The sequence below is a fragment of the Tenrec ecaudatus genome, chromosome 7 (genome assembly GCF_050624435.1).
Source record: "Tenrec ecaudatus isolate mTenEca1 chromosome 7, mTenEca1.hap1, whole genome shotgun sequence".
Classification (NCBI taxonomy): domain Eukaryota; kingdom Metazoa; phylum Chordata; class Mammalia; order Afrosoricida; family Tenrecidae; genus Tenrec; species Tenrec ecaudatus.
This window is the reverse complement of record NC_134536.1, coordinates 617092-627108: the sequence shown is the minus strand read 5'-3', so window position 1 is coordinate 627108 and position 10017 is coordinate 617092. Positions and strand designations below refer to the sequence as shown.

Genomic DNA, 10017 nt, shown 5'->3' with positions numbered 1-10017 from the left:
GCGTCATCCGCCTGCGCGGCGTCGGTGAAAGCCCCGAGGAAGGGGCTCGCGTCATCCGCCTGCGCGGCGGCGTCGAGTCTGCAAACGGTGGAGGTAGAGAGCGTGTGGGGCCTCTGTGGGCGTTGTCTCTGCACTCGCTTTCCGTTCTCAATCCCCCTCGCCCATTGCAGTGTGGGCACCATCCAAGATTCACGGGACGAGCGGCGACGGTTCATGCAGATGTATCCCGGCTGCTCCTTTCTGGGCTGGTGGATTTTACTTGAAAATATTTCTGTAACTCTATGTTTGACCACAGTGGGTTAATCCTATAACTACCATGAAATCCAGAGAGCACATTCTTATTGGCTATTCCCGACTGTACTTTGCCAGTCAAATAGGATTGTCTGGTGACTTAAATAATTAATATACTCTGTTTTTATATGTTGGTAAAAACTCTCGTTGTGTGTATTCCATTTCAGACATCAAAAGGGGATGCTATGACTACATGCCTTTCTCCCTCCGTATATGCTATGATTTGTAAACTTGGCTTTGAAGTCATAGAACATCGGGACATCAGTAGCGTTGTAAGGGAGAATGGTGAAGTCTGTTGGAACACAATTACAGAATGTGTGAGCTATGCAGAATCAGGTTTGTGCTTTCTTTGCGCCCCCATCACCAGCCAGTAATTGTAAAGTTCCCTTTTGACCACTGCTGCTGTTTGTTAGTGGTGTGGCTGCCATGCATAACTAGCTCACAGGACAAAGGGAATATTATGGATTGAATGGTGTGCCCCCCAAATATGCACTATAATGCCTAGCTTTTATACCGTGGCCCGTAAGGAGCCCCACTGAGAGAATTCACTGCTCAGCCACCCATGGTGCCTCCATGGTGCTCCCACAGGGGGTGGGTTGTCTTTGCTGTGCTGATGAGGCAGGAGTAGTTTAGGGTGTGCTTTGAATATGAGATATAAAACAGCTAAAGCAAGCCAGAAGAGCAGAGATGGGCGATGAGACATCAAGCTACCTAAAGATTATTCAGGAGCAGAAGCTCAACGATGCAGGGACCCTTCTCTAGAACTGACAGAAAAGAAGCCGTAAGTGAGAATCAGTATCCTGGTTTTGGACCTCTGGCCTCCTCCACTGTGTAACCTCTATTCACCCGTCAAATTGTTGTATTGTGGAGGTTTGTCTGCTACTGGGATCCTAGAAGCTTTACGACTGGTATTTCAAATACCAGCAGAGTCAGCAGTGGTGGACAGGTTTCAGTAGAGTTTCTGGACTAGGACAGGCTGGGAAAAGGCCATTGCATTCAACTTCTTTAAAACATTAGCCAGTGGGAACCTTACTAACAGCAGCAGAGCACTGAAGACATGCGGAAAGATGAGCCCTTTAGGTGGGAAGGTTCTAAGAGTACAGCTGGGGAAGAGCAGCCTCCTCAGAGTAATAATGTGGATGGAGCAAAGCTCCATCTGCTGGTGTGACATGACTCAAATTGAGAAGAAATAGCTGCCAACATCCATTAACATTTAGAACATGGAATGTACAACGTGTGAATCTAGGAAAATTGGAAGCTGACAAAATGAAGTGGAACGGATAAAGACCGATTTCCTGGGCATTAGTGAGCTGAAATGAATCAGTATTGGCAATGTTGAATCGGACAAACATGGTTTACTACGACCGAAGCCAGAGTATCTTCAGTCACCTCTGGGCATGTAAAAGTTGGGCGTTGAGTAAGGAAGACCAAAGAATACATGCAATTGAATATTGTGCTGGTGAAGAATATTGGAAAGATCAAGGACTGCTAAAAGGACAAACCAACCGGTCTTGAAAGAAGTACAGCCAGAGTGCTCCTTGCAGGCAAAGATGGCAAGGCTTCATCTTCCCTACTTTGGGCATGTTGTCAGGAGAGACCAGGCCCCAGAGAAGGACATCATGTCTGGTGAAGTGGAGGGACAGCAACAAAGAGGAAGACTCTCCATGAGATGGACTGACACGGTGGCTGCAAAATTTGGCTCGGCATAGGAACCATTGTGGGGATGGTAGAGGACCAGTCAGTGTTTCATTGTGTTGTGCATGGGGCCGGTGTGAGTTGGAACTGACTCAGTGGCACCAAACAACAACAACAACTTGGCTTACTGTACCTTGGATGGCAAATGGAAGAGGCCTGGCATTCATCTTCTAGAAGAACATTTGAAGATGTGTACGTAAGTTCAATGATACCAGAGCTAGAGGAATATCCATATGCTTTATTGACAGACATGAGACAAGAGAGCACGTGGATTGAATATTACAAGACCAACAACTTACCCATTGCAAACAATTTCAACAACACTGAGCAGATCTTCTGTAGGAGACCTCCTGAAAGTGTTGAGTAGGAAGTCATTTAGAAGACTGTTGTGCGCTCAGCCCGGGCCATGGTCACCTTCGTCTGCAGGTGAAAGCTGGGAAATGCAGAAAGAAAATGAATGCAGACTATAATGCCTTTGGATTATAGTGTTCGCAACTAACATAGGCTTCACCACAAATTTGGAGGAAGTTCAGCCAGAATGCTTCTTAGAAACAAGTCTGGTAACACATCATCGCATGTACTTTGGGCATGTCATTAGGAGGAGCCAGCCCCTTGGAAAGGACATTATGCTTGGTAAAATATAGAGGGTGTGCAAAAATGAGGACCCTCAATGCGATGGATTAATGTTGTGGTTGCAACAATGGATCCAAATCTACCAACTCTTGTGAGCATGGCTCAGGATCAGGCAGGGCTTCCTTCTGTCACACCTCTACTGTTGCTGCGCGTCAGAACCAACTCAATGTGACACCTACAGCAGCAAAACAGAAAATACAAGTGTGTTAGGTAAAGGCACCCATTCTTGGAATTTCTCTGGTAGCATCACTTGATAAATACTGGAAGTCAGCATTCAAGGAGCAGGAACGAGGCCAGAGGGTCTCTCAGCGTTGGCGGGAACCACACTGATGAACTCTAGACTAGATGCATTCAATGAAAAAAAAGACTGGTGGTTACCAGGGATGGTGGGGGGTTAGGAAAAAAGATTTTGTTGTGACCAAATTTCTGTCAGTAATTATTTCAGCAGCATTTTGAAAGGGGTGATGGGAAGCTGGGTGGCTGGGATCCTTTGTGCGAGAAGGAGGGATGGGAGCTGAGTGGTGATTTCGTGGAGATGTTTCAATTGTGAATGAAAATCCCTTTTCTCTGATGATAGCTGGGGCATCACTCTTGTTTTCCTGTCTTGCAAGGCCTGGATTACTGCAAGAGTGTACGGCTGCTGGGTCCCCTGTGTGAAGCTGTCCATCTGCACTACCTGTCTCTGACCAGAGTGCACTTCGATATTCGATATGCATCCTGGTTCCAGTGGACACACTGCCCTGAGGTGTGGCTTCTGGATGACCTTAACAACCCTTGCAGAGACACCCCCCCTCTGCACCCCCAGTTTTGATGCGCTGGTGACACAGTGGGTAAGCTGTCGTCTGCTCTGGTGAAGAACCCAGCCAGGAAAACCCCACGGGACAGCTCTCGTGTCACCTGATTGCTGTGTTTGGACCTGCTGGGCGGCTCACAGCATCAGCAGAGGACTGGGGCCCTGGAGGTGGCCTTGGTGAGAGTACTGTAAAGAGCCAATCGAGTGGCTTCCAAGTTAGCGGCCTGTGTGCAACAGAAAGAAACACTGTGTGGTCCTGTGCCCCCCTCACATTCCTTTGAGCCCTTTGTTGCAGCCACTGGGACCATCTATTTCCTTAGTGTACTTCTTCCGTTTAACTGACCCTGGACTTTACCAAGTATGGTGTCCTTCTCCAGGGACTGAGCTCTCCAGATAATGTGTCCGAAGCACATGAGACAAAGTCTCTCATGCCTCCCTTCTAAGGAGCATTCTGGCTGTATTTCGTCCAAGACAGACTTGCTTATTGTTTTAACAGTGCACGGTACTTCACCAACACTATAATTCAAATATAACGAGTCTTCTCTGCTCTCCCTTATTCATTGTCCAACTTTCACATGCATATGAAGTGATTGAAAACACCATGGCTTGGCTCAAGTGCAACTTAGTCCGCAAAGTAATCCCTTTGTTTCTCAACACTTTAAAGAGGTCTTATGCAGCAGGTTTGCCCAAAGCATTGTGTCATTTGCTGTCTTGACTGCTGCTTCCATGAGCATTGACTGTGGATCCAAGCCATGTGAATCCCTTGACCACTCCGGTGTGTCCCCTGTGGGTCGTGCTGCTGTCTCTTGCTCCAGGTGTGAGGATTTGGGTCTTTTTAATCCATACTGAAGCCTGCAACCCTTGGTCTCTTCAGCACGTGCCTCACACCCTCCTGTCTGGGAGCGAGCTTCTTCCACCTGCATTCTTCCCTCTTCACAGAGTCCAGCGTCTCCGATTTTGCTCAGTGAGGCCGTCAGGATTGCAATTGAAGGACGGCTTTTCTTCCTTCTCTTTAGCTGTTGCAGCTTGAGGAATGCCGATGGTGTTCTTTGGCTTTCTAACTAACCCTCGGTTTGTGCACATTTCATTCTAATACTTCTCTTCTCTAGCTGCAGTTGACATTTGGCATTCGGCTCTTTTCATCGTTTTTCCCACGAGCATCAGTTACTCCACATTCTTGAGCAAGGTTTCAGAATCTCTGCTGGCATCCACTTTGGCCTTTTCTTTCTTGTGTCTGTAATGACCTTGCTTTCTTCACACATGATGTACTGGATATCATTCTGCAACTTACCAGGCCTTTGGTCATTAAGGTCGAATACAGCAAATGTGCTCTTGGCATAGTCTCTGAATTCAGGTGGAACGAACTCCAGGCCCTAATTTGGCTCTCGTGGATTTACTTTTCTCAGTCGTGGTCTCTCCGACAGTTGCCCCTGGCTCGTTTCAGCTGCTGCCAGTGAGCTTCTCCAGCATTCCCCTGGTAGATGTAATCAGTCTGATTCCTGTGTAGTCCATCTGTCAAGGTCTATCGCATAGGTTCCAAACTTACTTGGTCTTCTGCCCCCTTTTCGTATAATATATTTTCTTGTGTTCCCTGGAAATTACGACCCTCTGTGCTATTGCCCATAAACCAGGAGAAAGTGTCCTATCTGCTGTTGCAGCCCCCATCCGTTCCAGCTCCCTGGGACGGTGCCGCCACTTTGGGAAGCACTGGTCTGTGTGTGCCATTGCCTTCGATATTGTTGGACAAGCGGTGTTTGCAGTGAGGTTGTGGGTGTTGTACACGTCTGTCGGGAGATCTCCCGTTTTGTTTGCATCACCAGTGCCGTAGTTCCCATCCCCTTCGGCTCCAACTTTCCAATAATAAGCACCAGTAACTGTCACTGTACCTTGACTTCCTCCGTACTTAGGTGCTTATCGAGAGACTGAAGACAAATTGACCACTCCAGAATAAAGCATGGACTTTCTGGGAAAATCAAGTTTTCATGAACTACTGGGACTAGGGAACAGGAATGTGTGGTTTGTTAAGAGTGGGTTGATGGTCAAACCAAACCCCACTCACCCCATCGTGTGGATTCTGACTCATAGTGACCTTCTAGGACAGAGCAGAAATACCCTGTGGGTCTTTAAGGTTACAAATTGGGACCAGAAAGCCTCATCTTTCTCCTTTGGAGCAGCTTGTGGGTTTGAACTGCTGACCCTTTGGTTAGTAACCTAACACAATCTACTATGCCACCAGGCAGGGACTAATTTGGGCCAAGTCAAAATCTTGTGTTGGTTGGCTTTCTGGTTATTATTTTTAATCATCTCATGGGTGCATTAAATAATTGGAAGAAAGTAGTAACTCCACTGAGTGGATTCTAGCACACTTAGAATTGTCTCGTAGCTGGGGGGGGGGGTTGAGGGGCGCCCTTTGCTTTCCCCTTTGAAGTGTCAGGATGACCTGCCTGTTTTGGTGAGAACTATTCTAAACTACAATGGGAAGTAACACCTATTCTGAACCCTTGACTTTTTAGTTTACAGTGATACCAGATTTATTGCTTCCAATAATAATTTAAATAAAGAACGTATAGTTTCAGTTATTTTGATCCAGTAAATACATTGCAATGTTTACACAGAAAGTGTTTACCTGTGCCCAACCAGAGACTCACTGAACCCTGTCAGTTGAAATCCGGGGAGAGTGAAATTCAGCAAATTGTACTGCTACCTAGAGAACTATGCAAACCCTACCATTTCTCTCATTCTGACAGCTGTTTCCTGAAATCCTGGATGCGCTGCAGAGCCTGCAGCCCACTGCTGTGCCACTCAGCATCCTGAAACTCACTTCCTGCCTGGAACGAGCACTGGGTGACGTATGTGCCCAGCCCCCTCACTGCGCTGTTAAGTTGTTTGCATAAATGATGTCATGGTTGCGGTTAGTTTCTTGATTTTTCTGGTTGTTTTCCTATAAATTACCACTTGACACGGGATTTAAATGTCTGTCTTTGGTGACTGTGAATAAACTATAAGCTCTGCTCTCCCCGTGTGGCTGTCAGCGAGGACGCTGCTGTCCTTACAGCCCTGTCTGTATTTTAGGTGTTTCTGCTGCTGGGGAAGGAATGCCCCTTTCTCCTTCGAGACCTGCTTGCGTCCCAGGAACTTGCACAAGTCTTCGGGCTGCCTGTGGTAAGACCGTGCACTGATGGGGCAACACAGAACAGTCCAAGTTGCTTGTACTTCTGGGCTGCTCACCACAAGGCTGGTAGAAGATGGCCGCATGGGCTTCTGTCAGGGTCCTCGGTGGGTCCTTAGGAGTCAGAACCTGCCTGCTAGCTGTGGGCCTTCTGTGCTTCCGGCTCAGATGCTGCTGTAAGAGGAAACAGTTTCATCACTGCTTCCAGCTCCCTCCCTGGCCCACCGTCCAGTCACAGTGGCCCCGCTTTCAGCCCCAAGCTAAAGGGCCCCACCACACCTTTCTGGTACCAGAAGGGGACACTGGAACATACATCTCTTTGATCAAGAAAATCTTAGTCATCAGACACTCACATGGTCCAGAACCAGAATTTCCATCCTTTGACAGAGGCTACCAAACCCACACCAGCCCTGCCCATTGGGTCCTGCTGACTCATGTTGGCCCCATGGGACAGGGTAGAACGAGAGTGTCTGGCACTAAATCTTCACAGAAGCAGACAGCCTTGTCTTGCTCCCAGGAGCCCGGTGCTGGACCCACAGCGCCACCAGGGCCCCTCTGATCAACTGCCCTGCAGCTTCGCCCTGGCAGCCTCTCCAGCTCACGGGGCCTCCTGGCTGGTGGTTCGGAGGGCAGGCGGGGCCGTGTGTGCGTGCATGTGCGTGCCTGGAGGGTGGGCCCAGTCCCCACGGGATGCCCAGTGCAGGTCACCTTCACTCTGGTTGGCGTAGTAACTGCCCTCGCGGGTGCTGTGTGAGTGGTATGGCCAAGGGTACTCTCAGCAGACACTCAGTCACCACTCAGCCCCTCGTCACCAGATGAATGTGCTCAAAGTCTTCGTGGGCTCTCCACATGGACTCAACCTTCGCAATGTCCTGTGGCACGGCTTTGCAGCCCCTCAGGAGATCCCGCCAAAGTGAGTCATCGCCGCAGCGCCTAGCTGCTCTTGGACCCCCTGTGGGCGCATGTGCGTGTGGGGGGGTTTCCTGGGCCTTTAGGAGGAGGGGGTGGGGCTCACATCCCTGGGGGAACAGGATTGCTGCAGGCCCCAGCCCAGCATCTAGGAGATGCACCTCCCCAGCACACACACGTCCTGCCGTGCAAGGGCAGCCTCTGCACTCATGTGGCCGAGCCGCTTTCCCCTCAGCCCCCCTTGTTGCCCCAGGTACTGCTCCATGTTGGTTCTGCTGGCAGCAGGACTCGGGCAGCTCCTGGACAGCTTCCTTCAGCTCACCCAGCGCTCACTGACACGCCGCTGTTTCCTGACTCTCGCCAACCTGAAGGATGTGAGCGTCTTTCCTGGCAAGTCTCGCCTGCCCCATCTTCCCAGTTCCTAGGTCTTCCCAGCACTGTGGGCACCACCAAGTGGGGGCCTCCAGCATGGACTTGGGGGCAGAGACAAGGCAGGGGTGGGGCTTTTGAGAATCTCCCGAATTCTTGCTGGAGACACGGTCGCTTTGCCTCTGGTGTGCTGACCGTGACTGGACCTTTGTGCCTGCCCTGTCCCACCTCCTTCCCCATCCAGGGGGGCCTCCAGCAGGACATCTCCTTTGTCCTGAAAAGAGCGTGTGCACAGAGCTTGGTCCATGTGCTGTACTGGCCACCCGAGTTCCCAGGCTCTGTGGAGACTGGGACTCACAGCTCTTGGCCCTGGTCCCAAGGCTCCCCACCCCATTCCAGGTCAGAGTGGCAAGTCCCTGATGGCGCCTGTGGCTACAGGTGGGCCAGAGCTCGCCTCCTGAGCTGGCTGTGGGCTGCCCCAGGTGAGCAAGACTTTGCCGGCCCTGGGCTGCCCTTCGTGAAGGTTCTTTGCTGCCCTGCAGCTGTCACGACCGAGGTCCTTTCCATGTTGGATGCCATGGTGAAGAAGTCCCCGGTGATACCTGGCACCATGACACCATACTGGGAGGCTGCCATCAGCAAGTTCCGGTCCCACAGGTAAGGAAAGGCCGACACTGCTCAGAGGCCTTGAGCAGGCGCCCATGTGCTATGGGGTGGACGCAGGGGCAGGCTGGAGTGTGAGGTGGTGTCATACGAGTTCAAAGTTCACAGCTGAACTGTGGTTTAGCAGATGCCAGAGGGACCTTCAGCAAGGTCAAGGAGACATTTCATGACCCTGTCCCTCCTTCCCAAGAACTTGTGCAGTCCTGCTGCCATCTCTATCCAGCGGATAGAATTAGTTATGTTTGTGGAGTGAGCTTTTAATATATATATATATATATATATACTCTTACCATGGGCTCCTCTAATACCAGATCAGTGACATCTGACCTAAGGGCCCACTGGGGCACAGAAGTAAATTCCCGCCTTTGGGGACAGGGACCCAGGCCACTTGTGTCTGTCTGTGGAGTCGTGTGTGTGCCTGGGAAGCTGAACTAAGATGGGCAAGGAGGAAGGGTGCGGCGAGGTGCTGGGAAGACAGGCCACTGGTCCCATCTATGGTGTGTGGGCTTGCCGTTAATTGGGGCGGCCTCCACCGACCACCACGGCAGTGAGGCGCGGGGCTGCTAGATGTGGACGCTTACGCGTGTGCCCTCCGATGCCCCAGGTTCGCCGACTGCGTCATCCTGTTACTGACACAACTGGAAGCGGGGCTTCGGCGAGCGTTTGCCACTGTGAACGGCTGTCCAGCGAGACTCCTGACGGCTGAGGTGCCTCACCTGTGCTTACTTTGCTGTGGGATCGCCAGGTTTGGGGGAGGGTAGGGTAGAGTTTGTCAGGCAGACCTGCCCCACCCACAGTCTCATTCTGTCACTAGCAGGCCCCTGGCCTTAGAAGTCCTCTCCCCGTCCTTCCTGGCACTGTGCTGCTAACCCCGGGCTCAGGTGGGCCCCTCTGGGCGGGGACAGAGTAGTGGGACTCTAACGCAAGCAAATGGAAACCCGGCGCTTCAGACGGGAGGGCGCACTGGGGCAGCTCCCTCTAATCTGGGCAGTAACACCCACTTGCTGTTATGTGCCTACTGATCTCAGCTCAGCCCCTCCTCCTGGTCTCAGCTCAGCCCCTCCTCCTGATCTCAGCTCAGCCCCTCCTGATCTCAGCTCAGCTCCTCCTCCTGATCTCAGCTCAGCCCCTCCTCCTGGTCTCAGCTCAGCCCCTCCTGATCTCAGCTCAGCTCCTCTTCTTGGTCTCAGCTCAGCCCCTCCTGATCTCAGCTCAGCTCCTCCTCCTGATCTCAGCTCAGCCCCTCCTCCTGGTCTCAGCTCAGCCCCTCCTCCTGGTTTCAGCTCAGCTCCTCCTCCTGGTCTCAGCTCAGCCCCTTCTCCTGATCTCATCTCAGCCCCTCCTCTTGGTCTCAGCTCAGGCCCTCCTCCTGGTTTCAGCTCAGCTCCTCCTCCTATCTCATCTCAGCCCCTCCCCCTGATCTCAGCTCAGCCCCTCCTGATCTCAGCTCAGCTCCTCCTCCTGATCTCAGCTCAGCTCCTCTTCTTGGTCTCAG

General features: G+C 51.4%; 1 protein-coding gene across 4 annotated transcripts in view; it reads left to right on the top strand.

Moving 5' to 3' along the window:
• Nucleotides 1-99: 99 nt before the first annotated feature.
• Nucleotides 100-10017, top strand: part of ERMARD (ER membrane associated RNA degradation) — a 35777-nt gene continuing 25859 nt past the window's right edge. For all 4 annotated transcript variants that reach the window (XR_012785364.1, XM_075554248.1, XM_075554250.1 and 1 more), the window contains exons 1-9: nt 100-273; nt 459-627; nt 3231-3364; nt 6160-6261; nt 6485-6574; nt 7397-7494; nt 7744-7880; nt 8402-8516; nt 9127-9229. Coding sequence is in view for 3 of the 4 variants with exons in the window: in XM_075554248.1 (XP_075410363.1) it covers nt 214-273; nt 459-627; nt 3231-3364; nt 6160-6261; nt 6485-6574; nt 7397-7494; nt 7744-7880; nt 8402-8516; nt 9127-9229 (1008 nt within the window). In the remaining variant the exon portion in view is untranslated. The remainder of the gene's footprint in view (nt 274-458; nt 628-3230; nt 3365-6159; nt 6262-6484; nt 6575-7396; nt 7495-7743; nt 7881-8401; nt 8517-9126; nt 9230-10017) is intronic.